The sequence below is a fragment of the Sorex araneus genome, chromosome 4 (assembly GCF_027595985.1).
Source record: "Sorex araneus isolate mSorAra2 chromosome 4, mSorAra2.pri, whole genome shotgun sequence".
NCBI classification, from domain to species: Eukaryota; Metazoa; Chordata; class Mammalia; order Eulipotyphla; family Soricidae; genus Sorex; species Sorex araneus.
The window spans coordinates 190,303,423-190,330,645 of record NC_073305.1 but is presented as its reverse complement, the minus strand read 5'-3'; the positions used below and the strand labels follow the sequence as shown (position 1 = coordinate 190,330,645).

Here is a 27,223-nt window from a genome sequence, read left to right as displayed (position 1 = left end):
GAGGGGGAGGGCGGAGGGGAGGGGGCTCAGTGCCGGCTCTCCTCAGGGCAGGGGCAGCCTCTGCTCGGGCCGGCTGGCACCGGGGGCTGCGGCCGCCCTCGCTCCCTGGGGACCGCCTCGGCGCTGTCCTGGGGCCGCAGGGCCCCTGGGCCCAAGTGAGGCCGCTGGTCTCTTACCCAAAGTGAGACGCGCTGGAGAGGAAGGACCCGGGGCAAGCGGGCGAGCCCGAGGGCAGCAGGTGGACGCCGTGTTCAGCGGGACGCCGAGGCAGGCCAGGCTCCGAGGGCCCACCTGGCCCACCTGGCCCAGCCCGAGGCAGAGCCGCCCTCACAGCTGGCCGCGCCGTGCCCCCAGGCCCGCTGGGGAGGCCAGGAACGCTCCTCCTCCCCTCACAGCAGCGGGGCCTGGCCTCGGGGCGCGTCCAAGGAGCGCGGCCCAGAACTCACTCCCTTCCTGGTGCTCGTGAGTCTGGGTCAGGAGCGCCGGTGAAGTCTTTGCCTTGCTTATGCGGCTCTGGGTTCGAGCCACCTCCAGTACAGCAGTGGAAGCGGACTTCCCTTGGGGCCAGGGTGGCGGCAGGGAGGCTTCACATGCAGGCGGCCGATCCCGTCCCCGACACCACGGCCTCTGCGTCCTGGGTCGATGTTCCTGCCCCTCCGGGCAAGGAGCAGACGGGCCTGCCCGCCCCTGCTTGAGGAAGGTCCGTCCCCGGGAAGGCTCAGGGTCGGCAGTGCTGCTGGAGGGCCATTGCCCAGCACCCCCAGCCCCGGCTCGGACCCTGCTGCAGGCCAGAGGGAGGGCTGCGGGGAGAGGAGGGGAGGTGGGGCCGGAAGGGGAGGGGCAGGAAACTCCACCCTCATTTATCTGACTGGCCCTGGAGCGGGGTCTGTGCAGCTATTCTGAACCTCACATCCTGGAGCGGCTGACCTGGTGAGGGGGCGCTGGTTAGGTGAGTCGGGGTGCGGGGTGGAGCCACAGCACAGCGGGGTGGGGGGGGGGGTGCTTGCCGTGCGTGCAGCCGGCCTGGGGTTGGTCCTCAGCATCCCACTGGGTTCCCTGACATCGCGGGCGCAGCCCCCAAAGCAAACAAACAAAAGGATGAGCGTTGGGGTCAGCGGCTAGGGTGTGGGGTCCAGGTATGGCGGGGTTTCGGGTGGGATGAGGGGGCAGCAGTGCCGAGGACCAGGGTGCAGAGAGAAGGGGGCAGAGGTGAGGCTGGGGCACAGGACGAGGCGTCTCTCCCTCCCAGCCGCGGGACGAGACCTCTACCTTCCAGTGTGGACGCGGTCCTGCCGCTGTCCCCGAGCTCCACGGCCGTCCCTCCTGTGCGCCCCAGCCTTAAGCTGTGCCTCCGTGGTGTCCGCCAGGCCGTGCCCCTGCCTGGGCCCTCAGAGCCCTCAGATCGCCACCAGGCTGTGGGCACAGAACCCCTGCCCTTGTGACTCACAATCCAGCCATCAGCCGAGCTTTGGCCCCGACTGACCCCCTGCTCCCTGGCCACTGCTGGGGGGTGGGGGGTGGAGGGAACAGGGAGAGCAGGCAGGGGGACTCTGGCGGGGGCACTGCGAGCGAAGGCCAGCACCCTCGCCTGCTGGGCACCCCTGACCGGGCCTCCAGGGGCTCATTCTCCATAGCGGCATGTGGGGGCGGGGAGATGAGGCCCAGAGCCCCCCATGGTCTCTCCAGAGCCCCCAGAAGGCCGAGGGGAGAGACGCCAGGTCAGAGGGCACGCGGGAGTGTCATGGCAGGGCGCATGGGGATGTCGGGGTGCTGGACCTCGTGCTGTGGGGCTCCCCAGCCATGTGGGGGCGCCCTCACCCGGCTTCGACTCCCAGCACACAGGATGACGGGCCCTCCCCTCCCGTGTGTGTGCGACGGAGGCTGTGATCTAAGCATGCTTATCAAGTGCTCAGAACAGCCCGAATCTCAGTAGGAGCCTCCTTGGCCCGTGTTCCTGGGCAAATGCTGAGCTCCTGACGTGTCTGCGGCAGTGGAGGACATGCTTGACCGTCCACAGCCCTGTGGGCTCCGGAGTGGCCATGAGCAAGTTCAGGCTTCTCCAGGCACCTCTAGCAAAATGTGTGCAGTGAATCTGATCACGCTTCACAGAGACTGTGTGGAGGCAGAGGCCACCTAGCTTCCACATCCCGGGAGCGTCTTCAGAGCACCATGGAGGGCAGCACCCACATTATGTCCACACACACGTATGTACATGCACACCACACACGTGCATTCCACAGCACATCACACATACACATGCATGCACACCACATGCCACACACATATTTCGTATGCACACCACATGCCATGCATACATATGCACACATGTGCACACACAGACCACATACATCACACATGCACACACCACAGGCACACGTGTCACATGCACACCACACAGCATGCAAGCATGTGTGCACTTGGCACCACACATGTGCATACCACACACACTATGCATGAGCACCTGCACACACATGCACACACATTCCACATGCACAGTGTACTCACCAACATGCACACTACACACATGCATGCACACCAAAGACTTACCACACAAATGTGTGTATACAAGAGCTGCATGTGCATGCATATACATATCACACACATATGCATGCACCATACATACATACATGCACATGTGCACGCACATCACACACACAGCTCTTTCACTGAAACGAGTGCGGGGCCAAGAGAGTGTTTTGTGTGTGAGAGATCCAGGATTCATTCCCGCAGCACGTCGCCCCTGCGCACTGGCAGGAAGTGACCCCGGGCACCTCCAAGTGTAGCCCCCAAGCCAGAGGAAGGTGGCACGTCCCAGGTGAGAGACACTTCAGACGCGCATCCGCAGAATGCCTGCCCCAGGGCTGTCGGCCTCTCCTGCTCTCGGCCAGCTTCCCAGAGAGCCTGGAGGACCCGAGTACAGCCAGGCCCTCAGTGGACAAACAGGCCTGGCCAGCGGCAGCCGGAAGCAGGTGTGCTGCACACGGTTTCCCAACGGCCGCCCAGGGCTGCTCACACCCTCACCTACTCCCCGTGGGGCTTTGGGAGTCTCGGGCCAGGAGCAGCCAGGAGAGGGGCCGGGCCTCACCGCAGCTCACCGCGTTTCCCCTGGGGAACTGATGGCCCTGGCCAGGAGTGGGGGGCACCTCGGGGTCTTACCCAAGCCCCATCTCCTGGCCTGCCTGTCCATCCCGGGGATGGCACGGGAAACCAGAAGATTCCAGCATAATTGCCACTGTGGCCCCTCCCTGGGTGTGGACACTCCGTGTCCCTGGGCTGTCACACCACAGTGCCCTTTCCTCAGCGTCCCGCATCCGGGCAGCCCAGGGAGCCGTCCTGGACACGGTCTGGGCGCAGGACGGAATCTCCGGTACCCAGGTGAGAGCGGGCGAGGGGCCGCCTGCAGAGTGGGCAAGGCCAGCGGAGCTCTGCTGACCCAGCTGCCTGGGGCCAGGGGCGGCGCGGGAGACCCAGCGCGTAGGCCAGGGAGGCGCGAGGCGTGCCCCCTTGCTGGACCTGGGTTCTGGCTGTGAGTGCGCGCTCCGGGTCTCCCAGGTAGCGAAACGCCCGTGGGTCAGAACCGCAGCAGAAGGGGCGTGGGCCCCCAGCTGCTCGTAGTACTGCGAGCAGGCGGACCCTGGGCATGGTGCCCAGGAGTGGGAGGCTGGAGCCCGCCCACGGGAAGGGTTAGGCCCTTAGACCCCGCCCACGGGAGGAACCAAGCAGTAAACCCCGCCCATGGGAGAGTCAAGCAGTAAACCCCGCCCACTGGGAAAGGAGCCTTCTTAGGCCCCGCCCACAGGATGGGGCGCTGGGCCTTGAGCCCCGCCCACAGGGAGGAGCCTTCTTAGACCCCGCCCACAGGGTGGGGCGCTGGTCATTGAGCCCCGCCCACGGGGAGGAGCCTTCTCAGGCCCCGCTCATGGGTGGGCCTCTGGCCTTTGAGCCCCCAGGGAGGTAACTGGCTGTCCTTTCTGCTCGAATCCAGGAGGCGGGCGGCGGCAGAACAGTGACATCTGGTGGTCGCGGCAGGCCTGCGCGGTCCGCTGTCCTGGGTCTCTGGAACCTTCCCTCGAGCCAAAGCCGGACCTTCTCTGTCAGCTGAAGGCTCATTCCCAGGAGGGCACTGGGCAGTGTGCCGGCTGCCCGGGCGGTGCTGGGCTGAGGCAGTGAGGCCCTCTTGCTGGGACACCCATCTCTGGGCCCGGCGGCCCCTGCTGAACCTGCCCCTGGCCGATGCTGGCACCTCGCACCCTGCTAGACCGCTTGCTGGGTGCTCGCCGGCCCAGGGGCGGGGGCCGGGCAGCCCGCTGCTGGGCGGGGTCATCGCGTCCCCATAGCTCCGGCCCGTGCAGGGTCAGAGCACAAGGGCTGCTCAGGTCCCAGACCCTCGGAACACAGGTCAGGGGGCTGAGGAAGGAAATGTGCCGGAGTGGAGATCCCGTGTCAATGCCGACAGAGCCTGTCAGAGGGACAGGGTCCGAGTGTGGAGGTGTGTCGGCTTCTTCGTGCAGTGCTGAGCTCCGGGGGCTGCTGCACAGGGGCTGAACCCTGGGGGGTGCAGGCCCAGGGCTCTTCACAGCAGACCGTGCTCTGGAGACCACCCCAATAACCAAGGCTGACAACCCACCTCCTGAGAGGTGCTCCTGAGCCCCCTCGCAGGGCCCAGGAGATCCTTCTGGAATTCTCAGGATGGTCTAACATCAAAGTACACGCCGTTAGGGCCCCCCCGCGGGAGCCTGGCAGCGGGAGTGAGAGCCAGAAAGCAAAGCGGAAGTGAGTTCTCTGTGGGCAAGGCTGCGTGAGCCCCCAGCCTCGTGCTCTATGTCTGTCTCCTGCCGTTGCCTCTGAGACCCACAGTGCCGCTTAGTCCCATCCTGAGCGGGGCTGTCTAGGCCTCTCTGACTCTCCGCTGCCGAGAGGAGTCTGAGGTTTGGAGAATGACTGCAAACTGCCAGCTGGGAGCTGCAGGTCACGTCTCCCGCCGATGCCCCCTTTCCCGGGTCCAGCCCACAGCGGGGAGCAGCTCCACACTTGAGCAAGACAGGAAGTCACTTCCTCGGGGCTGTCTTCCTAGGGGTAAGCTCAGGGGCCAGGACAAGAGCCTGGCCACACTCCCGAATGCAGACCGCCCGCTCCCTGCTGGCCGTCGGGACCAGTCTGAGATCTGAGCAGACACGGCCTGCCAACCCCGCTTCCTGGCAGCCAGCTCCACCCGGGAGCACGGCGACTCGAGGGCGCGCAGCAGAGCTGACGGCTGCATCCGCGTCCTCGCAGGACAGCCGGTGGAGGCTGTCGGAAACTCCAGTGCTGCTTAGTCCTTCTGAAAGACGGAGGATGGGGGCTTGAATTTGTATCTTAAATTGCTAAGGTTCAAGGGGGGGTGGGCGGCACAAGGGGCAGGAGCCACAGGAGGCAGCTACACTGGGTTCCTGGACAGTGCTTCTTGGACGCTCAGGTTCAGTTGTGCTGAGGGGCCAAAGGCTGATTCTCAAGGCGTCAGAGGGGCACTGGCCGAGGTGGGAGGGCAGGGTTGTGACGGCTGTAAAACGCTGTGCTCGGGGCACGGGCCTTGAGAAAGACGGTGGTGTTGTAAAACCGCGTGGCCTTTAGGATCCGAAGACTTTAGCCCTTAGGTCTTTCTGCCCTGTTGGTTCTTGAAGGGGAGTGACCGGCTGTACTTTGGCCTCTCAGACTGAGGTTCATCTCCCCTTGTACACACTGCTCATGGCGCCAAACGAGGACAGGTGGGTTATCAGGGGCCGGGTGAGGCTCCTCTCCCCGGAGGGGCAGCGGTGCACAGGCTGCTGAGCCTGGCCCGGGAATGCACTGGGCCCCGTGGGTCAGCACAGCGGAGTTCCTGACAGGCGCAGCCGCCTAATGACACGCCCGCTCTTAGTCACCCAAGAGAGAATGTGGCCCCAGCACAGACTCTCTCTCCGCCTGACGGGCTTCTCCTAGGGCACAACCCTGCGCGGCCACGGGTGCTTCACACTTCTGTCCAGCACCATGGATCAAAGTCTGAAGAACGTCCTGGTGATCTCCTTTGGGTTCCTGCTCCTGTTCACTGCCTATGGGGGGCTTCAGAGTCTGCAGGTGAGTGCGTACCCCCATGGAGCTCTCCCCAGCCCCCATCGGCCCCTGCCCCCACTGCCAGCCTTAGAAACAAACTGTTTTACCAGTATTGCTGCAATGAGTGACTCATGCTCACATTCAGCAAGATTGCGGAGTCGTGTGAGTGTGGAGGGGTGTGTAAAGAGACAGGGGCCCTGGGACAGAGCAAAGGCCCCTCTCTGTGACCTGAGAAGCTGCTCCTTCCCTTTGGCTGTTTAAAAGGAGACACAAAACAAATAAATCATTGCAAGTTCTGTAGTTCTGTGCTCTCCGCGGTCAGGGCCAGTAACCGATCCGCTTTCTGTGTAGACTTGAGCTTGCTTTAAGCAAAACTGAACTTACCGTGTTTAAACTTCAGGTTGGATATTGCATCATAATTTTATGTAGGCTTCAGGGATTCGTCACTGGGCACCTGTGTCTCTGTTCCATTAATCTCTCTCCCGAACGCCCACGTCTGTCCTTCACCAGACAACTGTCCACCTCGTCCCACTCCCCCACCCTCTTCTGCCTCCCCTTCTGGAACCTCGCTCTGGTCTTCCAGTCCAGGGTTTGTTCGCTGTGTCTCCCTGTACCTCGCAGACAAGGAAGCATGTTGTCTGTCTTTGTCTGGGTGCAAGCGGAAGGCCCGCCTCTCGCTCCTGGCCAGCGTCCTGTGTGCGGACACCACCTCTTCTTGGCTCACCTGTCCGAGGGCACGAGGCTGTGCAGTCTTGGCCCTCGTGTGCGGCAGGGAACGTGGCAGCACTCCAGGGCCTCTCACCAGGGTTCCTGCCGCCTTCCGGCAAGAGCCGGCCGTGGGGCTGGGGGCTGGCGGCGGCGCCTCCTGCTCTTGCAGCGGCTCCCGCCCCAGGTCCCTCGCACTGCCGTCTCTGCGACCGTCCTCGCGGGTAGGAGGGGAGCCCGGGCTTCCTTTTCCAGGGACGCCCACGGCGCTTCCCGCCTCGTGCCTTCGAGGCTGCGCTGGGGAAAGCGTTTTCCGATCCTGGGCCGCTTTCTCGACACATTTTTACTTTTGAATTTTGCGGGTCCCTGGGCTGACAACTGCGAATGTCTCCTCGCTCTTCCACTGGCTACTCCGCGCTGCTGGACACTGGCCTTGCGGCTCGCTGCGGGCTCGGGCTCGTTCCTCCATCTGGGAAGGGGCGCGGGGCAGCCGGGAGCCTGGACACGCACAGGGGGTTTCCGGCGGCCTCCACACCGCTCCCAGGGCTCCTGGGCTGCCCCGTGACAGAAGGGCTCTGCCAAGGTGTGTCCGCCAGAGACGAGCACTGGCCACTGGGATGCGCGGTATTAGCCAGCGCTGCTCCAATCAGACCAGCCGCGTAGGACGGGTGGCTAAACGCTCCTATCACAGGGCTAGGCGGACGGAGTGACATCCAGTGTCTCCAATCACAGGGCTGGGCGGGAGGAGAGGCATTTCGTGGCTCCAATCACAGGGCTGGGAGGGAGGAAAGGCATCTCATACTCCAATGACAGGGCAGGGCGGGAGGAGTAGCAGCTCGTGTCTCCAATCATAGAGCTGGGCGGGAGGAGAGGCGTCTCGTGTGTCCAATCACAGGGCTGGGCGGGAGGAGAGGCATTTCATGGCTCCAATCACAGGGACCACCGTGAGGTGCCACTGAGCACTATAGACTGGCAGGAAGCGCACATCAGCCTGGAATGTTCTAGAATGTTTTCCTAAGTGGGTCTTTTTTTTGGATGTGGGTCTCAGGGAATGACACCGGGCCAGGGTGCCTTCAAGCCCTGGGCACAGGAAGCCACTTCTGCATCTGGACAGCGCCTGGGGCTCCTGAGCTGGGACACAGACCGGGTCAGGTCTGTGGGTGGTGCTGACCTCTGACCCCAGCTCAGTGGGAGCCGAATTCCGGGGTTTGGGGCTGGACAAGACGTTGGGCAGAGGAGAACGTGGGCCCTGCCCTGGTGCCTGCAGCTGACCCTTGACCCTGGCCCTGCCCTGCTTCAGGCCTTGCTGCCCTGCCCGGGACCGGCTCTGCTGCTGAGCGTCGGCCACATGCCACCCCAGTGCGGGCGACAGGCCATGTGCCACTCCATTGCTGGGGATGGGCCACGTGCCATCCCAATGCCGGGGACTGGCCACGTGCCACCACCAATGCCAGGGACAGGCCACGTGTCACCCCATTGCTTGGGGCAGGCCATGTACCATCCCCAGTGGCAGGGAAAGGTCACGTGTTCACCACCAACGCCAAAGGTGGGTCATGTGCTCACCAATGTCAAGGACGGGCCATGTGCCACCCCATTGCCTGGGAACTGGCCACATGCCACCCCTACGGCCACACGCTAACCTGGCGCTCCCCGTCTCTGCCAGCCCTCTGGTTGGGAGGCCCCTGCACCCTTCTCTGGGATCCAGCGACTCAGGGCATTCCTGGGAAGGAAGATGGGCCTCGCTGACTTTCTCCTTCCGTGACCTCCTGCCACTTCCCCTTCATGGTCTGTGGGCTCTCAGGAGACAGTGACACAGGCACTGAGGACAGGGCCCACTGCCCCCTCCCTCTCCTGCCGGGCCGTGGGCTCCAGCCGGGCCAGCCTGCCCCCTGCGCTGCGGTGCGTGGCTGACCCAGGGGGCGGGCTGTCTCCACAGAGCAGCCTGAACAGCGAGGAAGGCCTGGGCACCGCGGCGCTCAGCACGCTCTATGGCGGGGTGCTCCTGTCCTCCATGTTCCTGCCCCCGCTTCTCATCCAGCGGCTGGGCTGCAAGTGGACCATCGTCGTCTCCATGTGCTGCTACGTGGCCTTCTCCCTGGGGAACTTCTACGCCAGCTGGTAGGCCGTGCCCGGCAGCAGGCCACGGAGGGCTGCCCACACCCTGCTCGCGCCCCACACCTGCTTGGCATCCCACCCTGGGGTCCCTGCCTTCGCTGAGTTTATCTCGGCCTTGAGTCCCACGGTGGCCCTGCCCCAAGGGGCGGCCAGCTGGCCGTTTCCCTCCTGCCCCGAATTCGCACCCATTGGACCAAGATGTTGGGAGTGACTATCAGGGCACCCCCATGGCACATGAAGGTCAGGTTGGAGGGTTCTGGCCCTGCTTTAGATTAGAAAGGGACCCGTGGGCCAGGGTCCAGGTGCTGGGGCCATCCATAGTGTGGCCATTAATACTGTGGCCATCCATTGTGTGACCATCTGCAATGTGGCCATCTCTAGTGTGGCCGTCCACAGTGTCCATAGTGTGACCATAGTAGTGTGGCCATCCACGTGTGACCATCTGCAATGTGGCCATCTCTAGTGTGGCCAGCCACAGTGTCCACAGTGTGACCATAGTAGTGTGGCCATCCACGTGTGACCATCTGCAATGTGGCCATCCACGTGTGACCATCTGCAATGTGGCCATCCACGTGTGACCATCTGCAATGTGGCCATCTCTAGTGTGGCCGTCCACAGTGTCCATAGTGTGACCATAGTAGTATGGCCATCCACGCGTGACCATCTTCAGCGTGATGGCACTGTGGCCAGATGCCACCTTTCGTGCCCAGAAGGAGGCGGAGGTGAAGGTGACTCACCCGATTTGCCCCCTCAGGTACACCTTGATTCCCACGTCCATCGTGCTGGGCTTGGGGGCAGCCCCGCTGTGGTCAGCCCAGAGCACTGCCCTCACCATCATGGGGAGCAGGCAGGCCGAGAAGGAGGGCCGAGCGGGCAAGGACGTGATCACCCGTTACTTCGGCATCTTCTTCCTCGTCTTCCAGTCGTCGGGCGTCTGGGGCAACCTCATCTCATCCCTGGTGTTCGGCCAGACCCCCACCCAAGGTAGAGGGCCGTGGGCAGGGGTGGCCAGCTCTGCAGAAGATCCTCCCCTGGACAGCCCGGGACAGGCACTCACCAGCCCTGAGAACAGGGGACCAGAGTGCCTCGTCCTCTAGACTTCAGCCCACTACTCTGAATGGTCATGGCCAGGGCGTGGCCTGTTGTGTGGGTCCTTGCCTCCCCTCCCCGACCACCCCTGCATCTTAGCTTCCTCCTCCTCCTGACCTTGTCCAGACCCGGCAGAGGAGTGTGAAGCGAGGCCCTAAATGAGGGACGGAGGACGTGCGTCCGTCAGTTCCTGCAGGACTCCCCCTCCGTCGGAGGCAGCCCCCCTTCTCTCCCTGTCCCTTAATGTCCTTCTGTCACACACGGAGCCCGCCTTGGCTCACCAAGGCCACGTCTGAGAGGGCAAGCGGCCACAGCGTGGATGGGACTGGCCATGGCCTAGGGCCACTGTGCCAGTCGCTGGAACCAGGACAGCGTGCAGCTGCTGGTGCCTGCCCTGTGGGCCCCTGACAGGGCTCGGGGTCCCAGCCTCGGGGCCTCGTGGGCATCCCCCCGGCTGCTGTTTCCCAGCCTGCCCTGGGCATTCTTCTCACGGAGACATGGACAGGAGAGGCGCCAGAGTTCAGAAACTGACCTCGAAGTCAGGGACGCAGCTGCCGGGCCAGTGGCCAGTGGCGGCTGCGTGTGGGCGGCGCGGCCCTGCCCGTGGTCAGTGGTGGCTGCGTGTGGGCAATGTGGCCCTGCTGTGCCCAGCGGTGGCCGAGTGTGGGTGGTGCAGCCCTGCCCGTGGCCAGCAGCGGCTGCGTGGGAGTAGGGCGCCCTGCCCTGCCCAGCAGTAGCCGTGTGGGGGCGGGGCGCCCTGCCTGTGTATCTGGCCCCCCGCAGCGCTGAGGGGCGTGGCTGCAGTGGCGCTTTCCCCGGGCAGGATCTCGGGGTATGGACCCTTTGGTCAGGACAGATGCAAACGCCCCGGCCCCTGCCCACCGCTATTCCGTGACCCCCAGAGACCATCCCTGAGGAGCAGCTGCTGACGTGTGGTGCCGCTGACTGCCTGGCATCGGGGCCCAGTTCCAACAGCACCCAGCGGCCCTCCCAGCAGCTGGTCTACACCCTGGTGGGCATCTACACAGGTAGGGCCCTGGGCTCTAAGCAGGCTTGGCGGCCAGTTGCCGTCGTTGGGGAGTGGGGACCCTCCAGAGTGGACCCGGGTTCCTGAGCTCTGCTGTGGAGATGGAAGGGCCCCGAGGCACCTCCTGTCACAGACTCAGGGTGTCCTAGGGAAGTGAAAGGGCCTGGCACAGGAACCCTCGGGAGAGGGACCCGCAGGGAGGGGGCAGAGAGGGGGGAACCCTGCAGGGAGGGGTAGAGAGGTGAACCCCACAGGGAGGAGGCAGGGAGGGGGGAACCCTGCAGGGAGGGGTAGAGAGGGGGGAACCCTGCAGGGAGGGGTAGAGAGGGGAATCCCCGCAGGGAGGGGGCACCCTGCAGGGAGGGATAGAGAGGGGGAAACCCTGCAGGGAGGGGTAGAGAGGGGAACCCCAGCAGGGAGGAGCAGGGAGGGGAAAACCTGCAGGGAGGAGGCAGGGAGGGGGAACCCTACAGGGAGGAGGCAGGGAGGAAGCAGGGAAGGGGCAGGGGAGGGGCAGGGAGGGGGAGCCCCACAGTGAGGGGGAGGGGAACAGGCAAGGGGGCTCAGGCTTTGCAGTGGTGTCAGGAAATGCCCATCTGGGGGTTCCTGACCATCTCTCCCCGCGTCCCCGCCCGGGGTCCCCATCTCCGTGGAGATGGCTGCTTCCCCTTCCCCCGGGCCCAAGTGGGGGGGGACGGTCTGGGTGACCCGTTCAGAAACTCAAGTGCGGGATCTGCCCCACCCCTCTCTGCTTTCAGGGAGCGGGATCCTGGCGGTGCTGCTGGTGGCCGTCTTCCTGGGGCCCATCTGCGAGCTGGCCAGCGGGGGCCCGCGGGAGGTGGCCCCGCTCTGGGCCACGCTGCTGGCCACCTTCCGGCTGCTCCGGGACAGGCGCCTGTGCCTGCTGCTGCTGCTGCCCCTCTACAGTGGCTTCCAGCAGGCCTTCCTGGCCGGGGACTACACCAAGGTGCGGCCCATACCCTCAACCTGCTCCCCAGTGCCCAGCGGCCTGGCCTCGCCCTGGCCTGGCCTCGCCCGGCGCCCTCCCAACAAAGGGCAGTGCCCGGGCACCGGCCTGGCACCTGCCTCTGTGCGCCCCCTCCTGGGCTGCCCTGTCTTCAGTCCTGCGCGGGGCATGTCTTGGAGCCTTCCAGGGAGCTGTTGGTGCAGGGGTGGGGCTGCACGGTCCCCCTCACGTCCATGGACAGCTGTCCCGGGAGCGCCCGTGGTCATCCTGGAGTCCCAGCACTGCAGTGGCCAGCAGATCCCCAGGGTTGGGCATGGCCCCTGTGCTCCTGCGGCCAGCCACTGGGGCCAGCGGGGCCTCAGGGCTGGGCAGCCTGTGTGTCCTAAGCCATCCGGTCAGTCTGTCCTGATCCAGTCTGTCTGTCCTGACTCTGTGGCCGGGCGCGTGGGCTCCTGGGCCCCTGGCTGGCTTTGCTGCCCCCTTGCTCTCTTCCCTCCCCTCACCGAGACTGTTGTCACCCCTGAGGTGCCCGGGCGCCCAGGTCCACAGCTGGCACTGCGAGAGGTCCCGTGTCGCCCCGTGGCTTCAGTGGCCACAGGGCCACATCACACAGCCCCTCTGCCCTGTCCACCCGTCCCTCGGCCCCCAGGAGAGTGGCGGGGGGACAGTCGGGCGTGTGGCTGGCAAGGCGGTGGGGAGACCCCAGCTCGGCCCCACTGCAGGCCGTGGGGCCCCACTGCAGGCCCCACGGCCTGCAGCACTGCCCACACAGGACCCGGCGGGCGGCAGCCGCCCCAGCCCTGCGTGTCTATCTGTCCGCAGTCCTACGTCACCTGCGCGCTGGGCATCCAGTTCGTGGGCTACGTGATGATGTGCTTCGCGGCCACGGACTCGCTGTGCTCGGCCCTGTACGGCAGGCTGGCGAGGCACACCGGCCGGATCCCACTCTACGTGCTGGGTAGGCAGGCTGGACCCCCGCCTGGACCCCCGCCCGGACCCGCTGCCCCCTCCCCGGGGCACCCGACCAGGCACTGCAGTGCCCCCTCCCCGGGGCGCCCGACCAGGCCCCCCGGTGCCCCCTCCCCGGGATGCCCGACCAGACCCTGCAGTGCCCCCTCGCCAGGGCGCCCGACCTGGCCCCGCGCTGCCCCTTCCCCGCGGGCGCCCGACCAGACCCCACAGTGCCCCCTCCCCGCAGGTGCCCTGACCAACTTCTCCTGCATCGTGGCCCTGCTGCTCTGGAAGCCGCACCCCAGCCAGCTGCCGCTCTTCTTCCTCTTCCCCGGCCTCTGGGGCCTGGCCGACGCCGTGTGGCAGACACAGAACAGCGGTGAGCGCTGCCCAGACTGGCCGGGGGCTGGGCGCCGGGGGTGCACCTGCTCGACCCGGCAGTGCCGCCCACTCGGGCGGGGCAGCGCGAGGCCATGGGGGCCATGTGCACAGAAGTGAGGCAGGCACAGCGTGCTGGGGCGGGCCGGCCCTGTGGGGGGCAGGGGTGGGGGGACCCCACTCTCTGGGGCTGTGGGTGAGGAGCTCCCTCTGCTGCCCTGTCCCGTGCTGACCCCGCACTCCCGAGCTCGGCAGCCCCCACAGGCGCCCTCGGGCGTGCTGTCAGTGGGGGTGCGGCACTCGGGAGCACGGGCCCACCTGCGGGGACACGGGCAGCCCGGCCAGGGGAGCCCGTGGAGACTGGGGTGCGAGGCCCAAGGGGCCGGGTCCGAGTGGCCGGGAGACCTTCGCAGCGGTCCTGGGTGTGGGATCGGGGCCCACCTGGAGCTGTGGGCCGGCCTTTCCCTGTGCCCAGTCCCGGGCAGCCCCTGCGGGTCCACCTGGTAGGGACGCCGGGCCTGACCTGGGCGGGCCCAGCCCCTGACGCAGCCCGGGGTCCCTCCCCAGCTCTCTTCGGGGTGCTGTTCGAGAAGGACAAGGAGGCGGCCTTCGCCAACTACCGCCTGTGGGAGGCGCTGGGCTTCGTCATCGCCTTCGGCTACAGCACCTTCCTGTGCGTGTCCGTCAAGCTCTACATCCTCCTGGGGGTGCTGGGCGCTGCCATGCTGGCCTACGGGGCCGTGGAGTACCTGGAGTCCCGGGGGCAGCGCCAGCCGGCCACGGGGGACGGCTCCGGCCACACGAGAATGTGAGGGCCGTGACGAGAATCCCCGCCCCGTGCCCGGCTCTCCTGGCAGTCAGCCTCACTCCAGACGCCGCGGGACCTGGGCCCGGGGCCACGGGTGCTGCCCGGAGACGCTTCCTGTCGCTGTGTGCCCGCGGGTCTGAGGACAGGCAGGACACGCGGACTTCACAGAGGCGCGTCAGGGACCGGGAGAGGCTGAGCCGGAGCTCCTGAATACACAGTTCCTTTGCCACCCGTCCTGTCGTCTCCCTGTCCTCGCCTCCGGGAGCACAGCGGCCTGGTGCAGGACGCCTGCGTGGGCACGTGCTGAAAGCCGGGGGCTTCCCCACCGCTCACTGCCCCTGCCCAGCGCCTGAGTGCACCCCTGCACCCCCCTCATGACTCGATGCCCTCCTGCGCTGCTGCGTCCTCCTTGCTGTCCCCAGCAAGGTCACAAGACACCAGTCACACAGACACATCAGGTCATCAAGATGCCTGGTCACACAGATGCTGGGTCACACAGATACACGAGGTCACACAGACACACAGGCCACACAGACACACTAGGTCACACAGACACACCAGGTCACACAGATACACCAGGTCACAAAGACACACCAGGTCACACAGACACATCAGGTCATCAAGATGCCTGGTCACACAGATGCTGATCACACAGATACACGAGGTCACACAGATACACGAGGCCATCGAGACACCTGGTCACACAGACTCTGGGTCACACAGACACACCAGGCCACATAGACACACCAGGTCACACAGACTCTGGGTCACACAGACACACGTGGTCACAGATACACCAGGTCACACAGACACATCAGGTCACACAGACACACCAGGTCACATAAACACACCGGGTCACACAGACACACCAGGCCACACAGACACACACGATCACATAGACACACCAGGTCATTGAGACGCCTGGTCACACAGATGCTGGGTCACACAGACACACGAGGTCACACAGACACACCAGATCACACAGACACACCAGATCACACAGACACACTAGATCACACAGACATACCAGGTCATTGAGACGTCTGGTCACACAGACTCTGGGTCACACAGACACACCAGGCCACATAGACACACCAGGTCACACAGACTCTGGGTCACACAGACACACGTGGTCACAGATACACCAGGTCACACAGACACATCAGGTCACACAGACACACCAGGTCACATAAACACACCGGGTCACACAGACACACCAGGCCACACAGACACACACGATCACATAGACACACCAGGTCATTGAGACGCCTGGTCACACAGATGCTGGGTCACACAGACACACGAGGTCACACAGACACACCAGATCACACAGACACACGAGATCACACAGACACACTAGATCACACAGACATACCAGGTCATTGAGACGTCTGGTCACACAGACGCTGGGTCACACAGACACAAGAGGTCACACAGACACACCAGATCACACAGACACACGAGATCACACAGACACACTAGATCACACAGACATACCAGGTCATTGAGACGTCTGGTCACACAGACGCTGGGTCACACAGACACAAGAGGTCACACAGACACACCAGATCACACAGACACACGAGATCACACAGACACACTAGATCACACAGACATACCAGGTCATTGAGACGTCTGGTCACACAGACGCTGGGTCACACAGACACACCAGATCACACAGACACACGAGGTCACACAGATGCTGGGTTGCACAGACACACGAGGTCACACAGACACAAGGTCACACAGATGCTGGGTTGCACAGACACAGCAGGTTATAGAGGCCCGGACACACAGACCCTGGTCACAGACACGGCTGTGCTGGTGCTCATCTCCTGACCCAGCCGGCCACCTCGTGCCCTGGGCGCCACCCACTGTTAGACAGACGAAGCCACCAGCCGTGTAGACGCAGAAGGGCAGAGGCCACGTGGGACTGTCTCCATCCGTGGAGTTGCAGGACGGTGGGGACCTCTGGTGGCCATCTGCATCTGAGGGAGCCTGGGTGGGGAACGTCCCTAATCTAGAGGGCCCCTTAGCTTCCCCACTGCCTGTGGCTCCCCGGGGTCTCTGCAGCCCTGACTGCTGTGCAGAGACTGGGGTGGACACCCAGACACGCGTGCAACGTGACATGCCACAGCATGCACTTTAAGGCATACAGCAACATGCACTCCAGCCCAGACTCATTTCCAGGCCCAGGGCAGGGAGGAAAACTCTTCCCAAGGCCTGTAGTTGGGGCAGAAACTGGCTCCAGGCCACAGACAAACTCCCAGGCTCAAGAGTGTCGATTCTGTTCGCGTGACCACATGCACTAAATGTTACTTGAACGACATTTCTGGCCACGGCATGGAAAGCTTGGGGCCTCGGAGGCAAGACTAGCCAGAACACAAACCCCGGCCACAGGCAGTACCCCAGCATTTCACAGACCCCTCGGGCGCACCCGACTCTCCACACGCACGGACCCCCACGGGCGCACCCGACTCTCCACACGCATGGACCCCCACGGGCGCACCCGACTCTCCACACACAGGGACCCCCATGGGTGCACCTGACTCTCCACACGCACGGACCCCCACGGGTACACCCATGGGTGCACCTGACTCTCCACACACACAGACCCCCACATGTGCACCTGAGTCTCCACATGCACGGACCCCCATGGGCGCACCTGACTCCACACTCACAGACCCCCACATGTACACTCGAGTCTCCACACGCACAGACCCCCACGTGCACACCCGGCTCTCCACAAGCATGGCTGTCCTGTTAGGAAACGGCGTCTCTTCTCGTCCCTCACGGGGCCTCCCGAGGGTCCCATCCGGAAAGGCGATTTCCTGGAGCCATGGGGCTGGACCATTCCTGCAGAGTATTTGGGAATATGTTAGTTACAGCCAGCACCTGTCAGACATGTTCTCTCCATATCCATATGTATTCGGGGGGCCACGTCCCCCACATCCAGGGGTATTCAGGGGTCACACTTGGGGTCCCTGCAGTGCTGGGAATCACCCAGGCCTGGCCCAGCCCTTTGAGTCCCTCAGTCAGGTGGACAGGGCCTGTGAAGCATCACAGAGAGGCGGGATGGGAGGGGGCTCTCCAGCAATGGGCGCGGCACAAGCCCCACCGCGAGAAGGCGGGAGACCCAGTCAGGGTGGGCCCCCCACAGCACCCCCAATCCACAGGACCTGACATGCTGAAACAGGTGCATGTTCTCTGTAGCCCCCTGGCCCCCCAGGCACCCCCATCACCCCACTGGGCCTTCAGTGTCAGTGAGAGGAAGAGAGGAGGAAGCTGGGCCCGAGAGAAAGGACAGCGGGGAGGGCACCTGCCTTGCACCTGGTTAACCCGGGTTCAAATCCCTGGCATCCCGTGTGGTCCCCAAAGCACTGCCAGGAGTGATCCCCGAGTGCAGAGCCAGGAATAAAGCCTGAGCTTCTCTGGGTGTGGCCACAAATCCACAGAAAGAGACAGGAGGTTGCTGGGGCACGTCAGGACCACCCTGAGAAGCCCACCCTCCCTCTGTGCCCATCGGCAAAGGCATCACCCCCACTCCAGGACATCAAGGGTGCCTAGGCAGGGTTGGAGCCTGGAGAGAGGGAGGTGTTTGGGAGCACTTATTTCTAGCTAAGGGATTTTAAAGGAAATCAGTAAAACACTAGAAGAAATAGACAGTTTTGAAAGGAAAAAAATTATCCAAGTGCTAGTGGAAAACACCCACAATGGGAAACGCCAGTTATTGGAGGGAAGTCAGAGACATTTGTGAAACTGAACACGGTGGAAAGACAAGGAGCAGGGAGGGCTGCAGATGCCCCAGAAGCACCTGGGGTATGAATTATAGCCGTGTATGCTCCCACATTTAGGGGTCAGAGCTCAGCTCCTGGTCCCCTGCTCCCAGCGCAGGCACTCTGACAATGGCAGAAGCCAACGGGGAGAGGCTGGGGAGATGGAGAGAATATTGGAAGATGATGGAAGGGTGCCGGGGAGATGACAGCCAAAGGGGAACGATGGGGAGATGACGGGGGATTAGATGACAAAGAAGTGATGGGAGATGATGGAGTAAGACGGGGAGAGGGGGGGAGATGATAGGAAACTGGGAGATGACAGTTGACTGTGAGGTGGGGAGGTGGTGCAGAGAGACGGAGAGATGGCAGGGAGGTAAGGTGGTGATGGTGAGGACATTATGGGGAGACGGTGGGGAGACGGTGGGGAGATGATAGAACCATAGCATGGTGGTGAGGATACGGTGGAGAAATGAAGTGGAAACGGTTGGGAGGTACGGATGGTGAGGAGGTGACAGGAACATGAGAGGAAGCTGGGGGTGAGGGGAGGTGATGGAGGAATGGGGAATGGTGGTGACAGGTAACGGGAAGACAATGAGGTGATGGGGCGAGGATAGCTGAGAGAGATGGGGCGCAGTGGGGAGGTGATGAGAGATGTTGGAGAGATGATAGATGATGGGTAAACGGGAGAAACCGTGGATCTGGGGGGATAGTGGAGAGATGACGGGGCTGTGGGGAGATGGGGAGATGTGTCAGAGGAATGAAGAGACAATGGGGCGCTGATGGGAGCTGAGGAACACAAAGTTCTACGCTCACGGCCACTCTGCTGGTGGTTTGCAAGCTCCGCTGTGGGCAGGGAGCTGGAGGGGCTTTGTTGCTTCCTACGTTTGCCACTGGGAGTCAGCAGAGACACAAAGAGCAGAAGGGAAGGCTCGAGCCTGGAGAGGTGGGCACAGGGGCTGCCCACACTGGCCCAGATCACAGACTTTCCCGAACGGAGCAGTAGAGCAGACCTGAGGCAGCAGGGCAGGCAGGGTAACAGCTAACAGAGCCCAGGGCTAGGCAGACAGAGGATGGGGCGAGGCCAGAAGGGGGTACAAAGACACGAGGACAGGGGCCTGAGGGCATTCCTGTGAGAATTGGCCCTCAGCAGGCTGGGCTGGAGTCGGAGCTTTCTCAGCGCCAGCATTTAAAGTGCAGACCCCTCAGGTTGGAGAGCTCAGCCTTGCGTGAAGCTGGTCACAGTTCAATCCCGAACACCACATACGGTCCCTCGACCCCTGCAGGTGTGATCCGTGAGTGCAAATCCAGGAGTAATCACTGAGCACCACAGGCAGTGACCCCATAGCAAATTAAACAAATAATTAAAAGAAAATAAAAATTCAAACCCAGTATTGACAAACCTGGAGCAGTAGCTGCGGGCAAGAGGAGCTCTGGGCAAAGCTGCCTGAGAAGTTATTCTACACTCCACACACGAGTGCGGTCCTTCTCTGTCTGTCCCTCTCTGACTCATTTCACTTACATGATACTCTCCACCTCTATCCATTTATAAGCAAATTTCATGACTACATAGTATTCCATTGTGTAAAGGTACCAAAGTTTCTCTAACCAGTCATCTGTTTTAGGGCACTCGGGTTGTCTCCAGATTTTGGCTATTATGAACAGTGCTGCAATGAATATATAGGTAAGATGTCATCTCTACTGTGCTCTTTTTCATCCTCGGGGTATATTCCCAGAAGTGGTATTGCGGGGTCATATGGAAGCTCAATTTCTAGTTTTTGCAGGACTGTCCATATTGTTTTCCAGAAAGGCTGGACCAGTCGGCATTCCCACCAACAGGGAAAGAGCGTCCCTTTTCCCCCACATTCACGCCAGCACTGGTTGCTTTTGTTCTTTTGAATGTGTGCCAGTCTCTGTGGTGTGAGATGGTATCTCATTGTTTTGATTTGCATCTCCCTGATGACTAGCGACAGTGGAGCATCTTTTTCATGTGCCTTTTGGCCATTTGTATTTCTTTTTTGAGTAAACTTCTGTTCATTTCTTCTTCCCATCTTTTGATGGGGTTAGAGGTCTTTTTCTTGTACAATTCTACTAGTGTCTTATATATCCTGGATATTAATCCCTTATCAGATGGGTATTGGGTAAATATTCTTTCCCATTCTGGGGGCTCTTTCTGTATTTTGGTCACTGTTTCTTTTGAAGTGCAGAAGCTTCTTAGTTTGATGTAGTCACATTTGTTTATGTTTGCTTCCACTTGCATGGTCAGTGCTGTTTCATCCTTAAAGATGCTTTTAGTGAGGACAGAGTGATAACACACCGGGTAGGACGTTTGCCTTGCCCGCAGCTGACCTAGGTTCAATCCCTGGCATCCCATATGGTCCCTCAAGCACCACCAGGAGTAATTCTTGAGTGCAGAGCCAGGAGTAACCCCTGAGCAACGCTGGGTATGACCCTAAAAGCAAAAAAACAAAAACAAAAACAAAAAGGATGCTTTTAGCTTTAATATCATGGAGAGTTCTGCCTACATTTTCCTCTATGTACCTTATAGATTCAAGCCTGCTATTGAGATCTTTAATCCACTTTGATCTGAATTTTGTGCCTGACATTAGACAGAGGTCAGAGTTCATTTTTTTGCAGGTAGCTATCCAGTTTTCTCAGCACCAACTTGTTGAAGAGGCTTTCCTTGTTCCACTTCCCATTTCTTCCTCCTTTGTCAAAGATTAAGTGGCCATATATTTGGGGGTCTGTGACAGGATATTCAACTCTGTTCCATTGGTCTGCAGGTCTGTTTCTTGCCCAATACCATGCTGTTTTAATTACTACTGCTTCGTAGTAGAGTTTGAAATTGGGGAAGGTGATGCTACCAATCTTCTTTTTTCCAAGGATTGCTTTAGCTATTCATGGGGGTTTATTGTTCCATATGAATTTCAGGAATGCTTTGTCTATTTCTTTGAAAAATGTCATGGGTATCCTGATAGGAAAAGCATTAAATCTGCATAGTGCTTTGGGCAGTATTGCCATTTGGATCATGCTAATTCTCCATGTCCATGAGCAGGGGATGTGTCTCCATTTCCAAGTTTCCTCTTTTATTTCTTGAAGTAGTGTTTTGTAATTTTCCTTGTATAGGCCCTTCACCTCTTTGGTTAAGCTGATTCCAAGGTACTTGATTTTCTGAAGTACTATTGTGATTGAGCGGAACTGTTTTTTTAATGTCTCTTTCTTCTCTTTCATTATTTGTATATAAGAAAGCCATGGACTTTTGGATGTTGATTTTGTAGCCTGCCACTTTACTATATCAACCTATTGTTTCTAGGAGCCTTTCTGTAGAGTCTTTAGGGTTTTCTAAGTATAGTATCATCACCATCACCGTATCACGGTCATCCTATTGCTCATTGATTTGTTCGAGCAGGCACCAGTAACGTCTCTCATTGAGAGACTTATTGTTACTGTTTTTGGCATAACCAATACGCATGGATAGCTTGCCAGGCTCTGCTGCGCTGGCTCGATACTCTCAGTAGCTTGCCGGGCTCTCCGAGAGGGGTGGAGGAATCGAACTTGGGTCGGCCACATGAAAGACGAACGCTCAATCGCTGTGCTATCGCTCCAGTCATATCGTCTGCAAATAGTGATAGCTTGATCTCTTCCTTTCCTATTTGTATACCCTTGATATCTTTTTCTTGTCTAACTGCTATGGCCAGGACTTCCAGTACTATATTGAATAGGAGTGGTGAAAGGGGGCAACCTTGTCTTGTGTGCCTGAGAAGTTAGTTACTGACAGCAGAGGAAGACAGGACAGAGCAGGTTCTGGGTTCGAATTCGGCCAGCAGAGGGAGCCTGAGAGCGGGTCCTAGGTTTGGGCTCTGGCGTCCTGGCACAGAGTCTGACTGAGGCGCCCACATCTGCTGCTTGTGTGTGAGCTGTGCAGTGGCATGTGAGTGCCGATCCCTATCGTGGCCCCGGAGCCAAACAGCCAGGCCCAGGACCACAGGGAAGTGTCCTTGGATCGAGCCCAGTCTTGTCCTCCAGGCACGTGGCCAGGGGCCTGTGGATGGACAGAGCATCTCCCAGCTCAGGCCATGGGCAATGGTGCCTCAGGGCCGCCCCTGGGCCCAGCGAGCCCCCCCACCCATGCTGTCCCAGGCCACACTCTGGAACACTGTGTATGGGCAGCAGAGACATCTGACACTGTCCCCCACACTCTCTGTCTGTGGCCTCCTGGCTGGTGCTGAGAACAGGGGAGGCTGCGAGTAGAGAGGGACCCCGGCCCTTAGTTCTACCAGGGGAGCCCCGGACTGGCCTTACTGACCAGTCGGGACCATGGGCCTCATGCTTCTTCCAAGGCCCGTCCCAAGGTCCCTCAGGCTCTGCTCTGGGGACTGGAGATGGGGTGACAAGGCCCAGCTGCCCAGCACCACCCCAGCTGGTCTCTCTGGAGCCTGCCAGCCCCCCGAGATGATCCCGATGTCCCAGCCCCGCCCTGTGTGGAGACCATCCCCCTGCTCCTGTGTAAATATGGCCTTGGTGTTTGTTTTGTGCAAAGCAATTGTGCGATCGTGGTCAGATGGCCCAGATCAGGCAGGAAACCAAGCAGGTGGTTCAGGTCAGAAGAGTCCTGTTCTAGAACAATCTTTCCAAGCAGCTCATATGTGAGATTGCAGAGTAATCAGCGCCTCGCAGTAACCTCAAGAGCCCTGGTGTCAGACTGTGGCCGTCACAGGGGTGCACAGCCTGCATCCCCCACCCCGGAGGGCCAGAGGGCTGCCAAGAGCAGAACCAGCACCCATTGAGCACCAGCCCTGCCCACAGCGAGCCCGTGAAAGGCCAAGAGGAGGTCACTTCTTGCTGTCCGGTGGGGGCAACGCTGTCCACCCCACCTGGCCAAGGCAGCACTGGATCCCCCGAACTCCCCAACTTTCCCAAGGCAGAAGCCTCAAAGGCCCAGCCTGGAGGTCAGGGGCTCTGTCCAGAGCAGCCAGCCCCCAGGGGTGCACATATGGGGCAATTGGGGGTGGTCTGACCTGGACATTCCAGAAGAGAAAGGTCTCTCCCCACGGGATGACCACTGGGTGCTGGATGGCTGGAGTGTCAATCCAAGAACACGGGAGCAACATGAGAGATGGTGGCGCAGCCAGTCTGAGGTGCAGGCAGCGGCTCTACCCGTCCAGACCCCAGCTGAGGAGGGTGGGCACTGCAGGGACAGGGGCAGTGGCCTGGGGTTCACTGGGGCACCTGTTGCCCACACAAGCCCAGGACTGGCCCTGTTACTGGAACAGAATCAGGGGCAGCCTCACTGACCTGGACTCGTGGGGAGCCGAGTGGGCTAGAATGAGCCACAGTGGCCAGGGATGGGGGCTGCCATGGGGCCCTGCCCCAAGTGTCCCCCAGGGACAGGGCCTGGGGCCTGGCCCCGTTTCCCTGACCCCTGAACTCCCCCAAGTGCTAGTCAGGGCACCAGTGGCTGTGCAGGCTGAGGGTCAGTGCTGCAGGCACAGATGGTCAGCTACAGACAGCGTGAGGACATGCGGATGCAGGGGTCTGGGACTTGGCAGAGAAAGCCGGGGTGTCCCTCCCTGCGTCAGGCTCGGGGCACAGAGCAGAGAAGGTGCCAGAGGGCGGCGGGCTGCCCTCCCGGGAGTGTCTGCGTGTGGGACTGTGTGCGTGGATCGCTGGCTTTGCAGCCCCGCCCTTCCTTAGGTGGGTGAGAGCAGAGGAGGGAGGACAGGCTTCCTGTGGGTCCCTGGACAGAGCTCTCAGGCTTCTGGCTGTTCTTCCTGTGGGAGGAAACAGAACAAAGGCTGTGGAACTGTGTGTATGAGTGTGTGAAGGCACACATATGTATTTGCGTGTTGTATGCATGTCTGTGTGTGCGTTTGTGTGTGTGTTTGCATGTATTGCTGTGTTGGTGTGTATGTCTTTGCTTGTTTCTGTGCTATTTGTGTGTGTGTTTGCACCCCAGGTGTCAGCACCCACTCTCTGCAGGGATGGGGCAGGAGGGCAGGAGGCTGGGGAGTGGGGAGCGGCTGTGGCAGAGTCACTTTCACTTTGGGACTCACTCGCCCAGAACATCCCCGGGACTTTCCAGCCTGTGAGTTTGAGACTCTGGCATGTCTTGCTGAGTGGGACCGAGAAAAGGAGGAAGAGTCAGGGTTTGTGGGCAGCTCGGCCCAGCTCTGCCCCACACAGTCGGGTGCTGTGTACAGTGTGGGTGCCGTGTGCAGTGGGGATTCCGTGTTCAGTGGGAGCGCCGTGTGCAGTGGGGGTGCTGTGTGCAGTGTGGGGTGGGTGCCGTGTTCAGGGGGGTGCTGCTTACAGTGTGGGGTGCCGCGTGCAGTGGGAAGTGACATGTGAAGTGTTGGGTGCTGTGTGCAGTGGGAGGTGACGTGTGCAGTGTGGGGTGCCCTGTGCAGTGTGGGGTACCGTGTACAGTGTGGGGTGCCGTGTGCAGTAGGAGGTAACGTGTGCAGTGTTGTGTGCCGCGTGCAGTGGGAAGTGACATGTGAAGTGTTGGGGTGCCGTGTGCAGTGGGAGGTGACATGTGCAGTGTGGGGTGCCCTGTGCAGTGTGCCATGTACAGTCGGGGGGACGCATGCATCTATGGGCCCCCACCTCCCGGCATGGATGTCCCCCTCTGCCCAGCCCCGGGTGGGCCCCTCCACACCCTCCATTCAGCTCCTGCTCTCCCCTCTCTTGGTAGCGCCCACGGCTCTGTCGCCCGGGACCAGCAGGAGAGAGGACAGAGGGGAGATACCTCACTCGGGGGTCGTTTGGGGAAGAGTGAAGAGCTGTCCCGCTGTCGGCCAGCACGGTTCAGGAGTGAACAGGGGCACAGCACTTCCCCGAGAGCCTCCAGTCTCTGAGGTGAGGACCGGGGGTTGCAGAGCCCTGGCCGCAGACTCTCTCTGAGGGGCCTTGTGGTCTCCCGGTGCCCTTGGTCTCTCGGACCACGCTGTTCCTTCCACAGATCCCACGGTCCCGCGTGTGACCTGCGCGCTGGGCTCTCACGTCAGGGGTGACAGGACCCACACCCCGAAGCGTCTCTGCTCACCACGAGGCCACGCTCAGCCGCGCCCGTTTTAAAGGAGTAAACATGGAGAAAAAGATCGGAGCTGGCCCCCAGGGGTCCGGCTTCTCCTCAGCTCTGGCACTGCCCTGAGAGGCTGGCGGAGAGCGCGGAGAGGAACAGAGCGGCTTGTCGGGTCCCGTCTGTGGAGGCCGCAGAGGTCGCGCGGGGTGGGGTGGGGGGGTGGGGTGTCTCACACAGGACGGCGTGAGGGAGCAGCTGGTCAGCTCGGGCAGCCCCGTCGCCAGGGAGCGTCTGCACGTGCCATCGCCCACCGGCCTTCAGGTGCCCTTCGACCCAGCACGGCTCCGTCTGCGGGACCAGACTACGAGGACACGCAGAGTGGACGCGGCTCTCCGGGCTGCCTGCTGCTCCTCAGCTGACGACTCTGGGCCGCCAGGTGTCGCGTGACGGGCTGAGGTGAAGGCCGGGCAAAGTAAGGCCCCGCCTCTAGCAAGGCCCCGCCCCCAGAGAGGCCTGGCCCCGCCCCAGCAAGGCCCCGCCCCCAGCAGGGCTCCGTCCTCAGAAAGGCCCCATCCTCCACACAGGCTCCACCCTGCCCTCAGCAAGGCCCCGCCCCCACAAGGCCCCGCCCCCTGAGCACAGGCCCTTCCCCTCAACGAGCCCCGCCCCTGCCCTCAGCAAGACCCCACCCCTGCTCTCACCACAGGCTCCACCCCGCCCCCTCAGCAAGGTCCTCCCCTCAGCAAGGCTACACTTCAACAGCAAGGCCCCGCCCCGCCCCTCAGCAAGGCCAGCCCCCGACACCCCTCCCCCCGCCCTCGTGTAAGCCCCGCCCCTCAGCAAGGCCAGCCCCCGACACCCCTCCCCCCGCCCTCGCGTAAGCCCCGCCCCTCAGCAAGGCCAGCCCCCGACACCCCTCCCCCCGCCCTCGCGTAAGCCCCGCCCCTCAGCAAGGCCAGCCCCTGACACCCCTCCCCCCGCCCTCGCGTAAGCCCCGCCCCTCAGCAAGGCCAGCCCCCGACACCCCTCCCCCCGCCCTCGCGTAAGCCCCGCCCCTCAGCAAGGCCAGCCCCTGACACCCCTCCCCCCGCCCTCGCGTAAGCCCCGCCCCTCAGCAAGGCTCCACCCCGCCCTCAGCAAGGCCAGACCCCGGCACACACCCCTGCCCTGGCGTAAGCCCCGCCCCTTAGCAAGGCCCCACCCGAGCCTGTCACGCGACACCTGGCGGCCCTCAGCACAGACCCCGCCCCCGCCCCGCCCTCAGCCCAGGCTCCACCTCGCCCTCAGCAAGGCCCCGCCCCTCCCTCAGCCCAGACCCCGCCCCCACCCTCCCTCACCACAGGCTCCACCCCGCCCTCAGCAAGGCCAGCCCCCACACACACCCCAGCCCTCGCGTAAGCCCCGCCCCTCAGCAAGGCCCCGCCCCGCCCTCAGCACAGACCCCGCCCCCGCGCTCCCTCACCACAGGCTCTCATGCGGGAGCCCCGGGTCCATCCCCAGCACAGATGCAGGCTGCACCCAGGAAACAGAAGGAGGAAGTGCGGAGAGCAGTGCCCTGAGAAGCGCCTGGACTCGGACAATTCTGCACTCTTGGTTTCCCCTATGGAACAAGGAAGCTAAGTTGTTCCAGCTCTTTTCTACCTGTGGAGCCGGAAGCTCTTCCTTTTGGAAAGTTCCGGACGTGAACTGAAATCTGCAACTAAGTGGCCTCCTTTAGGGGCACTAAGAGCTGAAAGTTGCAGGGGGTGGACCCCCTGATGCCCTGAGGTCAGTGGCCGAGGGAAGCTCTTGGCAGATACTGGAGCTGACAGGACAGTGGGAAGGATGGAGTCAGCTGCGGCTGGACAGTCGCCCGCAGGGACGGGTGCAGGGTGAGGGGCCCTGAGGAGGCGCTCCCAGAAGACCTGCACTCTGCTCAGGTCTCGGGGACTAGCCTCCCCGCGGGCTGTGTAGTCGAGTCAGGGTGGGGTAAGGGACAGTGGCAGGGAGTGCACACCGAAGGCCACCATGCCTCTCAGGACACGGCCCCTGGAACCTGGACCCCCGGGGGCGAGAAGTGGAACACAGTTCCCCTTTTTCCACGCAAAAACAAAACTAAGCAAAGCCACGGGGGTTTCGAGTGCGCCCGCCTGCCCTTCCCCCAAGCAAATGTTCTGTCGCTCTGGCTTCGCTGGGGCTTACTCCCCGTTGGGGGAAAATGCAGAGGAGACGCGGCTTCCTGTCCCATGGAGGCTTGTCGCGGCATGGCAGCACGGCAGGATGGCCCCGTCCAAGTGCTCAGTGCGGGGCCAGGGTCAGGGGACCCGTCTGTGGGCAC

At 61.9% G+C, this 27,223-nt stretch overlaps 1 protein-coding gene across 1 annotated transcript; it reads left to right on the top strand.

The window, feature by feature from the left end:
• Nucleotides 1-6,006: 6,006 nt before the first annotated feature.
• Nucleotides 6,007-14,113, top strand: UNC93A (unc-93 homolog A). Its single transcript, XM_004601065.2, has 8 exons — nt 6,007-6,093; nt 8,711-8,892; nt 9,644-9,873; nt 10,881-11,006; nt 11,764-11,972; nt 12,795-12,930; nt 13,171-13,302; nt 13,869-14,113. The coding sequence occupies exons 1-8, from the start codon at nt 6,007-6,009 to the stop codon at nt 14,111-14,113; spliced, it is 1,347 nt and encodes a 448-aa protein (XP_004601122.2).
• Nucleotides 14,114-27,223: the final 13,110 nt, after the last annotated feature.